General features: G+C 41.4%; 1 protein-coding gene across 3 annotated transcripts in view; it reads left to right on the plus strand.

The window, feature by feature from the left end:
- PDLIM5 (PDZ and LIM domain 5) overlaps nt 1–21,018 on the plus strand; it is a 144,677-nt gene that overhangs the window by 115,963 nt on the left and 7,696 nt on the right. For all 3 annotated transcript variants that reach the window (XM_069978335.1, XM_069978337.1, XM_069978336.1), the window contains 4 exons: nt 4,597–4,768; nt 9,995–10,175; nt 15,326–15,446; nt 18,682–18,797. In XM_069978335.1, coding sequence (XP_069834436.1) covers nt 4,597–4,768; nt 9,995–10,175; nt 15,326–15,446; nt 18,682–18,797 — 590 coding nt within the window. The remainder of the gene's footprint in view (nt 1–4,596; nt 4,769–9,994; nt 10,176–15,325; nt 15,447–18,681; nt 18,798–21,018) is intronic.

The following is a 21,018-nucleotide window of genomic DNA, read 5'->3' on the forward strand; positions in this document are numbered from 1 at the left end:
TCCTGCAGGACATACAGCAGCTCATAAGTTTTGGAAGACTTTTTAGTAGAAGCAAATAGCAAATCTCTGGCACTTTCTGACACCAGTTGATTTTATATATATATATATATATATATATATATATATATATATATATATATATATAAAATTATTATTATTATTTTTTTTTTTCCTTTTGCATGAGTACCTCTTTAACTATCACCTTTTTTTTGTCAAATCCTCAAAAGATATAAATTACTGATGCACTCATTTGAGTTCATTTATTTATTTATTTTTTGCAAATTGCAGACATAATATACGACCCTGAAAAAAATATTCAATGTAGTGTGAATGAGGCCTAAGGGTATGTTCACACTGAGTCTATCAGGCGGAATTCCCGCCGGCCTCAGTGTGCCACAGCCTGTCTACGGGAGAGCAACGGCAGCGGGGGAGCGTGCGCTCTCCCATAGACTGGCTACGGGAGGCAGGCGGTATTCCGGAATTCCGCCTGATTTACTCAGTGTGAACATACCCTTACATTGGGAAAAGTAGGGCTGAGTCAGTAGACGGCAATCATCTTTCTGGCTTGCTAGTCCTTTTTTTTTTTTTTTTTCCATATGACCAGTTTTGTATACAACTCGGTGGGTAATTTGTATCATCCTTATGTTATATTCCTGATGTAGTTAATAGCACCGGGTACATCCGCAGAGAGTCCTGCTGTGTGATTTCCGTACGTCCCCAGTAGAAGTTTCTAATCAAAATTAAAAACTCCATAAAAAACACAATACCAGCCGACACCTTTGGCTCCGGCTTCTTAATCTGCCAGTTTTCGTACACATGCATTATTCATTTTCACTGTTTATCCTGATTTATTTTTTCAGTCCGTGACAACAAGCCACAGGAATGTATCTTGTCATAACTGATACAAACTTTGACTTTACGGAGCAAAGCCCATTGTGAGACAAGTGTTGGTGATTTGTAAATGTCAGCCATTCAACCAGTACACTTCCAGCCTGAAACTCCGTGTCATACTGTAAGAGGGTGGGGTAGAAAATAATAGAAAGTTAAATATTAAACGGTAAAGAGAAACACGATCTTTGTTTGGAGAAGGTGCTAAGAACTGATCTGTCATGAAAAGTATGCACTAATAGAGTCCTGTTCATTTTTATACGGCTACATACAGTGAACAATATATCACCTGGTTTTACCTTCTTTGATACACAAGTATGTTACTTTATTGTTGATATAAGGGCCATATATAGTGTATACTGCAATGACGTTCACTCTACATACTGCCATTTGTCATTGATTAGATTTAAAGGGGTACTCCAGCAAAAAAAAATTCTTTCAAGTCAAGTGATTTCAGAAAGTTATATAGAATCTTAATTTACTTCTATTTAAAAATTTCAAGTCTTCCCATACTTATCAGCTGTTGTATGTCCTGCAGGAAATGTTTTCTTTTCAGTCTAACACAGTGCTCTCTGCTGACATCTCTGGCCGAGACAGGAACTGTCCAGAGCAGTAGTAAATCCCCATAGAAAACCTCTCCTGCTCTGGACAGTTCCTGTCTCAGACAGAGGTGGCAGCAGAGAGCACTGTGTCAGACTGGAAAGAAAACAATATTTCATGCAGGACATACAGCAGCTGATACGTATGGGGAGACTTGAGATTTTTTAAATAGAAGTAAATTACAAATCTATATAACCTTCTGACACCAGTTGATTTGAAAGAAATTTTTTTTTGCTGGAGAACTCCTTTATTCTGATCAATCAAATATGCTTGCTTATGAATAGCGAAGCAGGAAGGTGGAGCATATGGCAGCATAGTATTAATAAAGAGCTTTGTTTTATTGGATTGAATGCAACTATATGGGTGACCACAAACACAGCTTTTTTTGTGGCATTTTTATGACCTCCAAAAAAACACTAGAAAAACTGCCAAAGAGTATTGGCGTTTTTGACTTAAAGGGAACCAATCACGCAGAAAATCAATGTAAAGCTAAGGATACGTGCTGGTAGATCACCCAGCACACTTCCCAAATATGCCCCTGTAACCTCTGTGCCCCCCTCAATTAGACAGTATTCTTACTTTGTTCAGGTCACGCGCTGTATGTAAATTTTTGGTAAGTAGTGAAGGTGGGCGTATGTAGTCAAGGTGGGCGTATGTAGTCACGGTCCGGGGGCGTATGTAGTCACGGTCCGGGGCTGTAATCATGCCCAGAGGGGCGTGATTCGGAGGCTTGCGGTCCAGTGACGTCATCCGGCGGCTTGACGTCTTCGGGAACCCGCGCATGCGCAGTACGTCAGCGTCGTCTCCCGCCCTACTGCGCATGACGGACATAGCCTCGAACTCACTTAGCGCCGGAGATCGTCGCTGGAGGCTGTGTTTCACCTGCTGGGCTCACCTCAATTCCTCTTTCTGCAGAAATTTGGTATTCCTCATCAGTTCTTTCTTCACTGCCACCAATGATTTACTTTGCAAACTCTCCCTGTCACCAATGATTTTATTTGCAGGTCTTCACTGCTACCAATGATTTTATTTGCAGGTCCCCACTGACACCAACGATTAACCCCCCCACTGCCACCAATAATAATCCCCCTTATCATTGGTGGCAGTGGGGGGGTTAATTGTTGGTGTCAGTGGGGACCTGCAAATAAAATCATTGGTGACAGGGAGAGTTTGCAAAGTAAATCATTGGTGGCAGTGAAGAAAGAACTGATGAGGAATACCAAATTTCTGCAGAAAGAGGAATTGAGGTGAGCCCAGCAGGTGAAACACAGCCTCCAGCGACGATCTCCGGTGCTAAGTGAGTTCGAGGCTATGTCCTTCATGAGCAGTACGGCGGGAGACGACGCTGATGTACTGCGCATGCGCGGGTTCCCGAAGACGTCGGCGCGGCCCGCGACGCGGAACGCAAGCCGCCGGATGACGTCACTGGACCGCAAGCCTCCGAATCACGCCCCTCTGGGCATGATTACAGCCCCGGACCGTGACTACATACGCCCCCGGACCGTGACTACATACGCCCCCGGACCGTGACTACATACGCCCACCTTGACTACATACGCCCACCTTGACTACTTACCAAAATTTACATACAGCGCGTGACCTGAACAAAGTAAGAATACTGTCTAATTGAGGGGGGCACAGAGGTTACAGGGGCATATTTGGGAAGTGTGCTGGGTGATCTACCAGCACGTATCCTTAGCTTTACATTGATTTTCTGCGTGATTGGTTCCCTTTAACATGTGAATGGCCTTTTTTTGCCTTTTATGGCGTTTTTTAAACAAACTGAAGAAATTCCATTGGACTCTATGGGAGGGGAACCCCACAGATAGCAGGAGAAAAAAAAAACGCCAAACCCTCAGCATGTTGTGTTTTAAAAACTGCCGTAGAGCCAGATGAAAAAAAAAAAAAACATGGAGGAGAGAAACACCACATAAAAAAACACCAAGTAGGACATTTCATAATATTCTATTGACTCATGGCTAACATGTGGTCACAATGTTTTTGCTTTTGGCTGGTTTCACACTGGCAAAAAAATTTTTTTTTGCAAAAATAGGGGGGAAAAAAACAACCTTTTTATGTTTTTGTTTTTTACCAAAATGTAGCAGCCAGGTGAGTCAATAGAATTTTATGAAATGTCCTACTTGCCATTTTTTTTCCTGTGGGGTTTGTCTCTCCTGATTTTTTTGCAGCATGGTGAGGGTTTGGCGTTTTTATTTCTGCATTCTGGGGCAAGTTCAATGGAATTTCTTCTGTTCGTCTCAAAAACGCTTAAGGCAAAAAAAGCCAATCACACCTAAAACATCAGAAACGTTTGAAAAACGCCAACATAATATTTTTGGAGGCCTGAAAAACACCACAAAAAAACTGTGCCCGGGGGCCCTCTCTGCAAGACTTGGTTTATCCGGATAAATATCAGTACTGGATTTTAGTCTGTTACTTAGTCTAGTTACTTGCAAATATGTTTTGGAAGATTGAGAAAATTTTTGTCTTTCCCCCCTGCCAGCAAGTTACTCCCTGATATTAATCATAGAGAATCCCTTCAAATAACTTTGGGCCTTTTATAGATTTTCATTGTGCATTATAGGAGTTCTGCAGAGAGACACCAACTGCTAATAAGAAACTAAGTTAAATTTAAATTTTATTATAAGAGCCTGAAAAGCTGAACTGTGCCTTATTAAAGGAGTACTCCGGAGACAAAAAAAAGTAGATTTTAATACATTGCTCTAATGAAGTTATATTACTTTATAATATATCTTTATTTAAAAAATATATATATCCGGGATGGGGAGGGGGTAATTCTGCATGATAAACTGTGTAAACAAATATAAGCACCAAGCGCCATAATTGCAGTTTTTTTTTTAATTGGGTGTTGTTGTTTTTTAATTAAACTTTTTCCAAGCTTTTCCTGGGCAAAGACCACAAGCTGCCAGCCCATCCTAAGAAGCGCTTTGCTTCGTTCCTCATCCTTACTTCTAACCTTTGTTCTAAACTGCATGTTCAAAAATAGTATCTCTGTGTTCAACTCTGCTGACATAATAACAAACAGTAAATATTTCATTTTCTCTGCTGTAATTTAGAACATTTTTATCTTTTTGTTATTCCTTTCAGGTCCATCAACTGGAAGGGTAACAAGTGCACCATCTGCAGCCAAACCAGCAACCAATAACAAGCCTTTTGCTCCACTGCCTGTTGATGATAAAGACACCCTTGTCCAAAGGGCAGAGCATATACCCGCTGGGACACGTACCCCAATGTGCGCCATCTGTAACCTAGTTATTAGGTATGTGAAATGCATTACTGCACTATACGGATCCTTATTCACTCGACTTTTATGGCGAAAATGACACATGTACAACCGATAGCAAATTCTTGAATGCATATTATCATGACTTACTATTTTGGGGGTTATTGACATCTTCAGGACAGTTGCGCCTAGTGTACCAATAAGATGCTACATTTTAATTTTTTGGAGAAAAAAAAAAAGAACTAAAAAGTACATATTGTATAAGGGAGAACACTTGTATGCTAAGATCCCAGGTCTATCAAGCATATCACAGATCCCCGATGGTTACCAGGCAGAGAATTCTCCCTTTGTAGAGGGAGAATTCTCTGTCTGAATCCCTATAGATGTTGCGATCATGCTGACCGCAATATCTATAGGGTTAACTGTCAGCACCGGAGCCGCGGGTCCCTGGCTATCACTGACAGCGAGGACCTGCCATGGATGACACAGACACAGCTTCTGTGCCTGTATCATCCTGTAATATAAATTAATCTCGCTGCAGCATTGGGAATAGGCTGCAGCTATGTTAATTTGCTTTGCAGTGGCGGGAGGGGGTTAATGTATGATCTGAAAACCTTCTGTCCTAATAGTACATTTCTAAAAGAAACCATGAAGTGGAAATATGCTTTAATGAAGCTGATATTCTCTTGCCCTTATGTACCGCTATTTGCCTTGCATACTAACAATGAAGATTAAGTCTTTGCAGCTTTCTGCCTAGTAAAATGTGCCGTTTGATTGCCTCATATCATATTTTAAATGTCTGCAGCTGGCTGCTTTATGCAATTACAGTTCATGCCCTTGCTGGCTGGAATACCTTGAAGTAAAGCGGCCACTTGTATCAAGTGACCATTCAGAACACCTGTTTTGAAGCCAAAATACATCCAGGACATGGATGCCTTACTCAACAGAATACCCAGCCAGACATGATCGCTTAGATAACAATCCAGTGTTTGTCGGCACAGTTAATTATTCATTTTTGACTTTTTAATTTATTAAATATTTAAATGTATCTCTGGATTGTTTACAATAACTCTTCACTGACATTCTACAGTGGGAGACGTAACCATATTTTAAAGGAGAACTCCGGTCAAAATCTATTTTTTAATGTTATTTCCTGAGTTAGACAAATTCTTGATGTTCAGTAATTATGGGAAATGCACATATAGTGCTAATTCCCTCAATTTAGTAGATCAGGCAGGCTTCAATTTCTCTCTTAAAAAAAAAAAAGAAAAAAAGGTGACATCACGACCCTGGTCTATACCTGAGATGTCTAGCAGGGGGCGCAGTATATGTAGATATTACATGTAAAAATAACAGGACCCTTCCTGTGCTTTAGGTACAAAATTCGTCAACTACCCACCCGCACCCTCACAGAAGCCAGTAGACATTACAGTATAGCCCGTAATGCGAACATTCCCCAAGCCACCCCGTCTTGTGTGCATCGGGTTAAACGCTCCTCTATAGTGGTCCCCACTGCCTCTCACCCACTGCAATAATTGATCAGGTTTAGCTGGAGAGAGGCAGCAGGGACCGGTACTGGTGCTACGGGGCTGGTACTTCTGATGTGATTGGGCGGCCGGGGGGGGGGGACGACTTTAAGGGGTGGTTGCACTACGGGTCCCTGCCTACCTATATGTCTACATATACTGCGCCCCTTGCTGGACAATACAGGTATAGACATAAGTTGTGACCACACATTTTTTTTAGAGAAATTGAAACCTGCCTGATCTACTAAATTGTGCATTTCCCATAATTAGTATTCATTAGGAATTTGTCTAACTTTGCTTAGAAAATAACTTGTTAAATCATTGATTCATTGATTAGTATTATCCTTGTAGGGACACAACTTTTTTTGTGAGATATTTAGCATTGAAGTCAGTTAGATTAAAAAAAGGGGCTATGTCCTTCATGTTTAGCCTTATTTCAGACCGGATCGTAATCACAGATCGTGAGAATGCCTCGTAAGACTGTGAGTCCCAGCTCCTGCAACAAGACAGGGAGAGCAGCAGGCCGCAGAGTTAAGTGCCTGGTTTTAGCGACTGATGGGGGTCTGAACATCCAGATCCCAATAATCAAAACATTTGACATGTCTCTACGACTCAAAACATAAAAAAAGCAACAGCAACCTACAGGTGCAAGTGCTTACCGTACATATATCCCCAGCGTACACATGATAAAAACCTGCTCTATAGATATTAAAAAATAAGGATGTACTATTTGATCAAACAGAGTGTACCATGTCATCACGTTAAAGTGTCCTCAGAGACGTGATCCTACTCTAGCATTCCCACACTAGCATTGGCCTCTCCTGGGCTAACATTAAGCCTACAACTGAGCAGATATGATCCAGGTAATCTCTATTTAAAACACCCACAGGACATGGGTGGAGTGCAAGCCAACAGGAGGTAGCCAGGAGGTGCTTTAAGTAGAGATAATTTGGCTCCTATCTGCCTGGTTGTAGGCTTATTCAGCCCAGGAGAGGCCATTGCTAGTCTGAGAATGCTAGAGTAGGACCATGTCTCAGAGTGTACCATGTCACCACGTTAAGTTTTCCTCAGTTTGATCAGATTGTTTGCGAAGATCCTAATTTTTTAATATCTATAGAGCAGGATTTTATTGTGTGTACGGTAAGCACTTGCACCTGTAGGTTGCTGTTGCACTTTTTGTCTTTTACATTAAGAATAACTGACCTCTCTATATTGATATCACCAGTAAAGCGCTCACAGTGACATAACAACATCAGACTCCATAGATACATTCATATCTTTGCATTTTAATACCAGGATGACGCTTGCCATGTTTCATAACCTATACTTCATGGTAACCTTATGTAAAGCTGGGTGATATAGAGCATGACTCTGATCATTCTAACTCCTTTATAATCCCTTATTCACCTGGAGTTGAACCTGGTGCTCTGACCAGAGAATGTCAGCATTGTAATCTTTAGAGAACCATCATTGTGCTGGGATTCTGTTGCCGTAACCTTTTTTTTTCCCCCCTTTTGTATCCTACTTTGCCTCTGATATTCCTTCCGTATCGTTTCCACGCTCTCCGGGTTCCATTTTGTAGGTAGTGATGCCTGTCTTTTTTAATACAGATGGAAATTCAATCCTGTCTGGAACAGGGAAACTTGTCTTCTTTAGTGTCACTCCTTTGTTAATGATTCAGGTAAATTAGGCTGTGCTGACACTGAGAGAAGAGAGCACTTTGTTGTACATAAGAACCGCCATTGTTTCTCCAGTACATAGCTGAGGGACGTTGGTGTATAAAGGTGCTTGTACAGAGGATGGGGGATATCAAGTTAGGTCACTGTTTTTATTACCTGCTCAGACCGATGTGGTTTCCATTATGAAAAATACTGTTTTTGCTGATTAAAAATACTACCGTTGTCATCTCTATCATTTATTAATCAATGAATTTTGTAATGTCATTTTTAGGGCTTTGGCTTCCAGGACCCTGCCTGGACTCTGGGTCTGCTTAATTCATCATTTTTCACACCGAAATATGTTAAGGAAACCTACGCCAGCTCTGAGCTGGCGTAGGTTTCCTCGGCGCACGCACTGGTGCGCACAGGATTTATGTAGTGGCAGTGCGCCTCTACGTAAATCAGCGAAGTGTTGGCGCTGCAGGGACATTTTTAAGCCCGGCGCAGAAAACGCCGGACTTAATAAATGTCCCCCTAAGTGTTGGACATTTGTTGATCACACAGAAGACCTGTTGTAAAATTTGGGCATATTAGAGGTTTTTTTTTTAATCCTCGGCAGGGGGAAGGGAGGGTGGTGGTAAAGGATATGTTTTGATAAGTGTTGTTGTTTATAAGCAACTGTATGCATAGTATCATTGAAGATTGTGTTTTATAGATGTTATATCCACAAATTATAAATAAAGTTTAATATAAAGACCTGAGGTTAGGCAATTAGAGGAGAAGTCCTTTAATTTAGAAAAATGAATTAGCTGGCATAGGCAGGGAGGAACATAATAAACAACCACTATTTACCTTTCTCAGTGCCCCCGAAGCGCCGGGTCATAGGCTAGGGGACCCCTGCTGGAAGGCATTTTACCCTGAGTTCCGATGTCGGGGAAAATATCCGACCCGGCTGATGAATTACACACTCAGCCCGTCAGTAACTGGAGCGGTGTGCTGCCCCAGTCACTGATTGGCTGAGCGGGCAGTTCATCAACCGGCTTGCGACGGTCCAGCAGCAGGAGATCCAGGAGCCTGGCAAGAGTCCTGGAGCAGAATCCAGCGCTGCAAAGCATGGTGATGGGCTAGTAGCAGGGCCGGATTAAGGTTGGTGGAGGCCCCGGGCGACAACCCCCCCCCCCCCAAAAAAAAACAAAAAAAACGATACCATGATCTATACAGATGGCTGCTTACTGTAGGCGACTTAGCACAGCCCCCTCCTCGCTCCTGGCTGTATGGCTCAGCATCCTCCTCTGTTATGCAAGTGGTCACTAGAGGCTGCAGTGGAAAATGCCAGGCCCTAGAGACAGAAGCGGGGGGGATAAGTATCAGAGTGTATTCCCACATTGTGTTTGTGTTAATAACGTAATGTGAGAACACTTTCTGTGCGCTCTTACCCACTGTGCCAGGGCCCTATTACATGGTCTGATATCCTGGGTAAGCAGCACCATTCTGCTAGGGTTCAGGCTGGTGGGGGCCCCTAAGTGGTGGAGGCCCCGAGGCACGTGCCCCAGGTGCCCTCCCTTTAATCCGGCCCTGGCTAGTAGTGATTGTTTATTATGTTCTCCCGCTGCCTCTGCCGGCTAAATTTTATTTTTTTACATTCGACGGACTTCTCCTTAAATGTGTTTTAGTTTAAAACTCATAAACTCTCCTGTTTACTGTGAATGACTAAGAGTTTTAGTCACTGAGGGAGCTTATAGGCATCACTAGTAGTATTTAGCGGACCTGTCGTATTGTTCGGTAACGTTCTCGACCTCAGATGCTTGGCGTTTAATTCTCCACAGCTGAAGATGTTTAATGCCACCCTAGGGAGTCCTGGAAAACATGGATACAGCCGTTGGCTGTGCCCATGTTTTCTTGGTGGCCCTAGGATGGCATCCAACTTCTCCAGCTGCGGGGAATGAAACTCTAAGCGCTTAAGTTTAGAGAACGTTGCCCGAACCCCAACAATATGACAGGTCCGCTTAACACTGATAATTACGAGTTACTAAGGCACTAAAAAGATTTTTATTTTCATTTCTTCTATTTTATACCAGAGGTCCATTTTTATTGGCTTTGGGGAAATCGTGGCATCCAGAAGAATTCAATTGTGCTCACTGCAAGAAGAGCATGGCTGAGATGGGATTTGTTGAAGAGAAAGGATCACTGTATTGTGAAATGTGCTATGAGAAGTTCTTTGCCCCAGACTGTGCCCGATGTCAGAGAAAGATTCTTGGTGTAAGTATTAGTTCCTTTTTATCAGAAATACTCAGCTAATTTTTGTTCTTTTAGGCTTTTTACTGTGATGTGATGTAGTTGTTCTGAATTAGTTTGTGGGGTCATGTTGAATAAACTTATGGAATCTGAAGCAAGAGGTAATGTATGGAGGGCATTTGCGTTTAGGTGCTAGTGAATCAAACACAAAAAACCTGTACATCCTTCATTGAACGTTGGTCCTATTACAGGGGCCCCATATGGCAGAATACAGTTTTTCTTGAAACATTGGGAACTAGTATACCAGCTGTAGTACTGTCAACTCTGTGAACAGTATGTTACTGAGACTCCGCTGTCCATGACCCTTTCTGAGGTTCATTGGTTGTCTTATGGATCACGTTTACTTACCACATCATGCCAAGAACACACTGCCACCACACAAACCATCACCTTCAAGAACTGACTTTTTACTTGCCGTCTAAGGTCCCTATTACATAGAGCCATTATCTGCCTAACCAGTTTGATTAAGGCAGATATAGTTCCATGTAATAAAAGCAACGACCAGCCGAGAAGCCGATCATCGCCTGATCGTTGTCTTTTCCCTATGCTTCCCGCTCATCACCACTGAAGCTGCTGAAGCCGCCTCTGAAGTGACAGGCCGCTCAGCCAATCACTGGCGCTGCCCCGTCTTGGTCAGTCATTGGCTGAGAGGCCTGACACTTCAGAAGACTCAGCGATGGCTGAAAATAGGCTGATTTAGGTTGTTCTGCTGCAGGCACCCAGAGATCAGCTGTTATCTGCAAGGAATCTTAGGCGCAAGCGTCAGATAAATAGATACTGTACATACATACAATGCATGACATACCTACAATACAGTATAAGGGCCGTATTACATATAGTGATAATCGGCCAATTATCACTCTGTGTAATAAAGACAACCATCAGCTGATGAAACAATCAATGTCCGATCGTTCCTTTAGGCCCAGATGGTAATTCTTAGGCCCAGGTGTCAATTCTTTGGGCAGATTCTGATAAAGTAAGACGAGCAGAATTACGGGCGGAATCCGCTCGTAAATTCAGCCTCTTTTTCTCTTGTGCAAGTGCCCAAAGGTAGGAATAGGCTGAGAGAGGCAACAGTACAAATAGTAAAAAAAAATCAGATCACTATGTGGGAGAAGATCAAACGCTAGGAGATGGAACCCTAGCCATATTCGATCGGCATTTCACATATGAAGCCACACTGGCCCCAACTTTCTTAAAGAGTCAGACTTGATTGACAAGCTGAATGCAGTTTGTACACTGCTTTGGTAACTATTCAGTTGCTAAAATAAAAAAAATAAAAAAATAAATATATATATATATATATATATATATATATATATATCTCAGACATTAGGGGAGATTTATCAAACCGGTGTAAAGTAGAACTGTCTCAGTTACCCTTAGCAACCAATCAGATTCCACCTTTTATTCTTCAAAGATTCCTTAGAAAATGAAAGGTGGAATCTAATTGGTTGCTAGGGGCAACTGGGCCTGTTCTACCTTACACCAGTTTGATAAATCTCCCCCATTGTCTTTCTTTCTTTCATTGGCTTTGCGTTACATACTGGTATGGGACAGTACGTACTACATTAGAACGTTTAGGCTTTCTTCCTGACAAATGGATGGCTTTTGTCTTAAATTTCTCTTTCTATCTCCAGCCATCTCTATTCTGGCATGTGGTAGTAGTAGTGATTCTCTTCAATCACATATGCACCAGACTTCGTAGACACGCTGGGATATCTTATTTTCTAGAGGGAGATATTTGAGCTGCCTGGATCTGGTGTTTGTCTGATGATTTAGAGGCGGAGGACTGTGTAAGCCAGAACGCCTTATCTGCAGATCAAGTGCCTAAATAATAGAGACTTAATTAGGCCGCAGTGTTGTGCGGCTGACCCGGGCAGCCTATCCTCGTACGCCGGGACGGCAGCATAAGGTATATTTTATGCATTGTCTATTAGTAATGTTCCCAAGTGCTTCTTTCTAGGCAGTAGATGGAAGACGTTTTGCCGGCGGAGCTGGAAATGATCAGGGAGGAACCATAAATTAAACAATAAATAAACGCACAGCCCTTTAGCATACATTGTGTGTTTTTTTTTTTTTTTATAGATAGGTCAGATGAAATCTGCAAAGACTTTGGCTGTTTCAGATGTGACGTTAATCAACTGTCTGCTACTAATGTTTATTCGACGGCATATCCAGACCAGCTGGAATATTCATCTGTAAGAGTGCAGGAAACTTGTAACACTTCATCTTTCTTTCTACCAGTCTCAACACATTTCCTAACTATTTGACCAGCAATCCATTGAGATGTACTTTTTAAAGGTGCACTTCCAGATTACAGCATGGAGGCAGCAATTTGCTAAGCGTATACAGCACATTTGCAACGCGCTTGTTTACAAGCAGTCTAAACGGTTTACGTTGTAGGCACCTCGATGGCTTTACTGAAAGACATGGGGCGTAAGAGTGCTATGCCTAGGAATCAGAGTCTATAAATTGGAATATTACCCCATTACGTTGGTTGTGTCACCGAGTGTCTGATTTAAAGGGGTTGTTCTCCAAAAGATTTTCTATTTCAAATCAACTGGTGCCAGAAAGTAACAGAAATTTGTTATTTCCTTTAATTAAAAAATCTCCAGTCTATCCGCTGCTTGATGTCCTGCAGGAAGGGGTGTATTCTTTGCAGTTTGAAGAGAAAGAGAAGTTTTCTATAAGGATTTCCTACTGCTCTGGACAGTTCCTGACATGGACAGAGATGTCAGCAGAGAGCACTGTGTCAGATTGGAAAGAATACACCACTTCCTGCAGGACATACAGCAGCTGATAAGTACTCGAAGACTTGAGATTTTTTCATTAAAGTAAATTACAAATCTATATAACTTTCTGGCACCAGTTAATTTAAAAGATTTTTTTTTTTGTGGACAACCCCTTTAAGCCTTAAGGCTCCGTGCACATGGAGCAAAAGTGGCGGAATTCCGCAATTGCCGCCAGCCTCCCTGTCATAATGACAATCTATGGGAGGCTCACGCGCCTCATTATGACAGGGAGGCTGACGCCATTCTTCTGCGCTGCGGAATTCCGCCAGTTTTGCTCCGTGTGCACGGAGCCTAAGGCTAGGTTCACACTATGAAAAAATGACGGCCGTCTATCATAGCAACAGCCGTCATAGCGCAAATACGTTATTTATCCAATGCCGTTGTTATAAAAGGCGGCTGTTATTTTTACCTGTTATTTTTACTTACTAGTGTGAATCTACCCTAAGTGCATAGTTACATTTTTCTTGTAAAAAAAAAAAAAGTACCAGTCAAAATATTTTTTATTGGAGTTGAGTGAACTTCAAGCACGTTTGGGTTAGTTGAGTGAACTTCAAGCACGATTGGGTTCATCCAAACACGACTGTTCTGCATCTGTTTGTAGTGGCTGGAGAAGTTGGATGCAGGCCTAGGGAGTCCTGGAAAACATGGATAGAGTCATAGGCTGTATTTCAGGAACTGAATTGGTTTCCTATGGGGATTTGGTACTTCTCTGGACATTTCCTGACATAGACAGCGGTGGCAACAAAGAGCACCATGTCAGACTGGAGATAATACACCACTTCCTGCAGGACATACAGCAGCTATTAAGTACCGGAAGACTTGACATTTTTAAATAGAAGTAAATTTACAAATCTATATAACTTTCTGACACCATTTATATTTAAAACCCTTTTTTCCCTCTGGCGTACCCTTTTGAAAAAATTTTACGAATACATTTAGCAAACTTGCTCTTTCTCCTGATATGTCCACTCTTTTCATCTACTTGTTGTCTAGGTTAAAATGACCACTGCTCCGCTCTAAAACCAGTGGTCTGGCTAGTATATATTCAGTTATAAAATATATATACTGTAGACACAGCAAGTGTGCTAAATAAAAGTATTTTCAAAAAAATGTAACTTTAAGAGTTGCAAGTTGAGTGATGTTAGTCGAGTTTGGAATACCCCTTTAACACAGGATAGTTGTAGCAGTTTTGTTTCATATCCTGTAACACACATTTGCTGTCTTTAATTCACACACACTGTATGTTAGTGTATCCATGATTTCCTTATGCAGCCATATTAGATTCTGCAGATGTGCACAACCATCATAGGATATAGTATATCATTTTACATCCTTTAACCCATCTGGCATTCTTAAAGGAGAAGTCCAGTGAAAATTTTTATTAAAGTATTGTATTGCCCCCTAAAAGTTATACAAATCCCCAATATACACTTATTACGGGAAATGCTTATAAAGTGCTTTTTTCCCCGTCACTTACTACTGTCACTTCCTGGATAACATGGTGATGTCACTTCCTGGATAACATGGTGATGTCACGACCTGACTCCCAGAGCTGTGCGGCTGTGGCTGCTGGAGAGGATAATGGCAGAGGGATGCTCAGTGTCCCTCCAGTGCCCTGTGTCCCCCTGCCATCATCCTCTCCAGCAGCCACAGCCTGCAGAGCTCTGGGAGTCAGGTCGTGACATCACCATGTTATCCAGGAAGTGACATCACCATGTTATCCAGGAAGTGACTTTACCATGTTATCCAGGAAGTGACATCAGCATTTTATCCAGGAAGTGACATCACCATGTTATCCAGGAAGTGACATCACCATGTTATCCAGGAAGTGACATCACCATGTTATCCAGGAAGTGAAGCCTTGATGCAGTAGTAAGCGCAGGGAAAAAAGCACTTTATATGCATTTCCTGTAATAAGTGTATATTGATGATTTGTATAACTTGGGGGGGGGGGGGGGCAATACAATACAAACTAAGGTTTCAATTGTTGTTATAATCTTTTTTTTTAACAATTTTTCTCATTGAAGGTTAGTGACATCTGTCCATCCTGACACCTTGAAAATCATAAATGTATTGATCCAGAAAATCTTATCTGCACAATTACCCGAAATAAACACTTTTTGAAAATGAAGCATCAGCTCGCTTGTGGCCGCCTCAATTATTCATTAGATTCTCATGTATCCAGTTCTTAAGACTCAGGAATGAAAGCCGAGCATTTTTCTGTAATATATCAAGCGCAGAACAAAATAACCCCCTGTCCGCCATTTATATCCAAATCATTTATTGATCAACACTTCTTCTTTCTTTTGACTATGACAGGAAGTCATCAATGCTTTGAAGCAGACCTGGCATGTCTCCTGTTTTGTATGCGTGGCCTGTCAAACTCCTATCCGTAACAGTGTCTTCCATTTGGAGGATGGAGATCCTTACTGTGAGATGGGTATGTATTTATCACAAAGGGGAAACCCTTAGCTGGATCTTCAGGGCACAGGGTTCAAATGTGCAAATGCAGATGCAGGTGTAAATGATACACTGCAGCATGTTCTTGACAGGCCCATAGACTTTAATGAACCAGCGGAAGCATTTAGTGACTGCATTTAGTCCATTTTGCGAACATATATGTTAATCCTGTGGGGCTCAGCAGTGTGGTATGTTATGCTGCTAACAACCCCAGAGTTAAGTCTAAACGGCTGGGTTCACACTATGTTTTTGGAATCCGTTTTTTTCATCCATTTTTTACTAAAAACAGATGAAAAAATGCATGTGTGTGCATCCGTTTTGATCTGTTTTTCCATCAAATTCAATTATAAAAAGAACGGATCAAAACGGATCCCTTTTTTTTTAACGTACACAAAAAAGTAGTCGACCTTATTTTTCTGTCCGTTAAAAAAACTGATCCGTTTTGATCCGTTTCTTTTATAATGTAGTTCAATGGAAAAACGGATCAAAACGGATGCACACACATTAATCTGTTTTTTCCATCCGTTTTTTGCAAAAAGGTAGTGTGAGCTCAGCCTAAAATAGACCAAACGCAGTTACTAATTGCTTCCGTGGCCCATTAAAGTCTATAGGCCTAAGCAATGAAAAAGTATGAAGCCATTTGGGGTCTGTGGGTGGATACTCCGTGTCTATCGTCTCACTTTTTTAAAACGCGATCCCATGGAGGCATTTCTGCTATTAGCCGATCAATATAGGGCAGTTGCAAGAAGGAGATCTTAGGTACCATCTACATCATTAGATATCTCGTTGTGGTGTATGTCTCATTGTTTGTATGAATGTGTGCTTGTATGGATGATAAACGTGGGTCAGACCTCCTGCTTGTCAGGGTAAGTTTTCTTTATTGGAATTTTCTGTCCTACCAGTGCCTTGTATATACACAATACTTGTTTTGAAATGCCATTAAAGGACATGGGGGGAGATTTATCAAGCATGGTGTAAAGTGAAACTGGCTCAGTTGCCCCTCGCAACCAATCAGATTCCACCTTTGATTCCTCACAGACTCTTTGGAAAATGAAATATGGAATCTGATTGGTTGCTAGGGGCAACTGAGCGTGAAAAATTATCAATAAAAATCATCTAATTAAAAAAAAAAAGTATGGGCCTGTCAGGAACATGCTGCAGTATATGCTAGCAACTTGTTTTGAGAGGGTGCTGACAAAAATATGATGTGACCATAGCTGTTCTAGTGTACCTAAATCAGTTTTTAAAGTGCTGAAAGGGGTAATTCAGGCTCTTAAAATTGATAGCCCTTCCTCAGGATTGGCCATCGGTATCACAATGTGGGCATCTGACTCGCAGCATGTATGCCGATCACCTCTTCGAAGAGGCTGTGGTGAACATCGCTGCTTCTTCCTTGTTTACATCGAGTCGCCCTTTTCTTAGTGACTATGCGTGGCTTTGCAGCTTTGTTCTGACCACTATGAAAAGTGAATGTACAAAAGTAACAAAGTGAATCGCTTCAGTAGCCCGGTAGTTTGGTTATCAGCCGGCTGCCTTTTCAACTCCTAGGGTGCCTGGAAAAGCTGGATCCAGTCCTGGGGAAACTTCTCCCAGTTTCCCAGGACTGGATCCAGCTTTTCCAGTAACCCTAGGAGAAACGGCACTGAGTTAAAAGGCAGCATTTTGATAACCCAACTACAGAAATAATGAACCGATTTTGCTTTGTTATTATTGTAAATTTGCTCATCTTGAGCTATCACAGTGTGAACCTGGCGAAACATCCCAACCCCTTCAAATATTCAATCATTGTAAATAACCAGTTAAATCTGTAGATTGTAAGCTCTGGTGGGAAGGGTCCTCTCTCTGTACCCCTGTGCCAGTCTGTCATTTACTTCATATATGTTGTTTTCTTTATTCTGTTACGTTCTGTATGTTTGAAAGAAAGTCTTCTAGACAGCACTTCTGTGTCTATGGGTGGTGCTTGTAGTAAGAAAAAAATCCCAACAATATTGTAAAAGTTCAATCTCGGCACTTACCATAAATGCATCATAATTTTTATTGTAGAAAAAAATCCATTACGAAATACAACTGTTGTATTCCATGATGGATTTTTTTTTTACAATAAAAATTAGGAAGCATTTATGGTGAGTGCCGAGATTGAACTTTTAAAATGTTCTGTATGTTAACCTCTCATCATTTGTATAGTGCTCTGGATTCATGGGAGCTTTAAACAACATTATTATTATTATTATTATTATTATTATTATTATTATTATTATTTTTTAATAATATTTTTAATAATATTTTTGATAATTTTTTATAATAATATTTTTTAATAATAATAATAATAATAATATTTTTTTTATAATAATATGGAAATGCTATAGAGGTAAAAATAGCCACAAGAAGTTGTACCCGCATGTTATTCGTACTCTCCTCTCTTTCCACAGTTCCATCAGATAATATTCATATATCCACTTGGACTTGTGTAATTGATACTGGTTTAACATCTGACTCTCCAGTTGTCATCCAGTTACTAGAGAATTTCTGGAGCAAGGTTAAAAAAGAAATAACACAATGGAAAAATATATTTTCCACTGAAGATTGTGGCCCCCAGTATTAAATTATTCTGCTGCTTCACTGCAGTCTTTTTTATTGCGGCATTGAGGTAGAGCAGCGCTTGTTTTCTGCAGACTGATGGCCTCAGATGCCATGGATATGATGTTAATGTAGATGTCTGCATCCTATCACAGCTCTCCTCATAACAGTCTAGAAATTTTCTTTACAAGTTCGTACAGTAGTCAGGTTGCCATGGGCAGACGCAATTTTATGCTTTTATAAGTAAATTCTTTGCTTGTGATTTTTTTTTTTCATTTCTTTATTCAGTGAAATGGATTATGTTAACTTTTATATTTTTGATTTGTAGTTGGTAGATCACTAGAATAAAAAGGAAAAGAAACGCATGGCTGAGCGCTTCTCTTCCCAGTCTCTGTGTGGTGTGCAACCAGTATGGTCTCCTAGACTCGTGCTGTGAGTCCGTCATAGTGGTGCGGCACAGAGCTGGGAGAGAACAAGATCGGCAGGCGTTCTTCCTGATCATTCTAGCGACTGGTGATGGACCAGTATGCATGCATTTGGAATACTGAATATGTGCTGACTTAAGGAAACATTTTTATCGTTTTATACTGTTATCAAGTCTGAATTGTATTACTGAATATTTTTTTATAATTATGTAGATTACTATTCTTTGTTTGGTACGATATGTCATGGATGTGATTTCCCTATTGAAGCTGGTGACCGATTCCTCGAAGCCCTGGGCCATACCTGGCATAACACTTGCTTTGTCTGCTCTGTAAGTATAAGGCCATGATTTTAGCATTTACTCTATGTATTTTAACAGCTACTAAGTCAGTCTCGCACCTCAAGCTGTATCTTGAGATGATTCATTAGTTATAGAAAATAGGCGTAATGCTAGGTAACACAATAAAATAGCTAAGCATCCATTCCATTGTACAAAGGGAATCTGTACCGCCGGACAGCCCTCCCAAACCGCCATTTTTATTCGGGCAGCACTGTATCAGTGAGGTGGTGCCTAGATCAACCGTGCCCTAGGACTGCAGCGCCTCTCTCCACGCCTTTCTTCTTATTTGTTATCCCACTGGGCGGGATGGGATAGGCCAAAAAAGAAGAAAGGCGAGGAGAGAGGCGCTGCAGGCCTAGAGCATGGATGATCTAGGCTCATTGACGCTGCACAGAATGAATAAAAATTGTTTTTAGCCCAAATACTGTCCACAAGAGATTGGCAGACAATGCAGAACCAGTATATAGGGATCAATACTAACCACAACATGCATAGTTGCCAACATTTGAACATTTTTTCCAGGGACACTTTAGTGTTAAAAAGGGGTGTAGCTTATTGTTGGTGTGGTCTTGGTGGGGTGTGGCCTATCTTGGGTGTGGGTTCAAAATTTTCCAGTTAGAATTTACAGTCAGAACAACACAAAAGGAGCATTACACGCCCCAGTATTAGGCCCCCAGTATATTACACACCCCAGTTTCAGGTCCCCAGTATATTACACACCCCACTCAGGCTGAGATAGCATTCTACTGACTGACTGTACATACTGGTAGTTTGTACCCATATGATGCAGCTGCACCCCATATCATCATACTACTACCCCCTTCATCCTACTGCTCCTCCATCATCATACTACCCCCTTCATCCTCCTGACCCTCCATCATCATATTACTACCCCTTTATCATCCTCCTGCCCCTCCATCATGCTACTCCCACCTTCATCCTCCTGCCCTTCTATCATAGTACTACCCCTCTAATCCTCCTTCCCCCTCCATCATCATACTACCACCCGCTTCATCCTCCTGCCCTTCCATCATCATAGTACTACCACTCTCATCCTCCTGCCCCTCCATCATCATACTACTTCCCCCTTCATCCTCCTCCTGTCCCTTCATCATTATACCAGTACCCCCTTCAGCATCCTTACCTCACCAGTATGGTTCCTCTAGTCCCCCATAGACTCCACTGAGCTAGTTTCACTTTACACCATGTTTGATAAATCTCCCTCTATATGTGTTATATGTCTTGAATAATACATGCATATCCCACTGATCTGACAGGAGTAGTTTTACTCCAGCACTGGAATACGATTGATTTCTTTTCATACACAAGATCATACCATGAATTAAAATAGCCTGCTGTTGTAACTGTTCTGTCCAACAAATTGTTTACTGTATTATGTAAATTTCAGATTATCAGATTATATATTTACATGGGGCAGATTATATCACCATAATTTATGCAATACTACATTCCATACAAAATATGCCTTCTTTGCTTGAAAATAAGACTTCCCCTGAAAATAAGACCTAGTAGAGGTTTTGCTGAGTTGCTAAATATAAGGTGTCCCCCGAAAGTAAGACCTAGTAAAGTTTCTGTTTCCAAGCTTGCCCGCCGAACAGAACACCAGGGCATGCAGCTGTCATTCATTTCTTAGCCCGCCGCTGTTGTCCCCTACCTTCACTGTCTGTTGAAGAGCAGCTGCATGCAGGACATAAAGACCGTCACCTGCCACCAACCTCAATGTCTCCTTCCGCAGCTTTCACTTGTAAATGGGCAGACAAGTCATCAAAAGACCTGTCCCCTGCCGCCATCCCTGTTGTCCCCTACCGCCAGATGTAGAGCTGCACAGAGCCTGCCGTCATCCTGTCACCATACCATACTCTGTCCATGCTGTGCTGTACAAGTATACTGTAATGAGCTCTCCTGGTGGCCTGAAGCTACAATACCGTCCCTGCTGTACAAGTGGTCCAGGAACTGCTGTGGGAGATCATTACAGTCTCCAGACTGGACAGTATATAGTAAATGTTCAATTTTTCTTTTTTTTTTCAACAATAAATTTGAATTATTCTTCATGGAAAAATAAGACATCCCCTGAAAATAAGACCTACCGCATCTTTGGAAGCAAAAATTAATATAAGACACTTCTTATTTTTGGGGAAACACCTTGTCTAAAGATTCACACACACATATCCTTATACAACAGTCTTCTTTA

The sequence above is a fragment of the Dendropsophus ebraccatus genome, chromosome 7 (genome assembly GCF_027789765.1).
Source record: "Dendropsophus ebraccatus isolate aDenEbr1 chromosome 7, aDenEbr1.pat, whole genome shotgun sequence".
Classification (NCBI taxonomy): domain Eukaryota; kingdom Metazoa; phylum Chordata; class Amphibia; order Anura; family Hylidae; genus Dendropsophus; species Dendropsophus ebraccatus.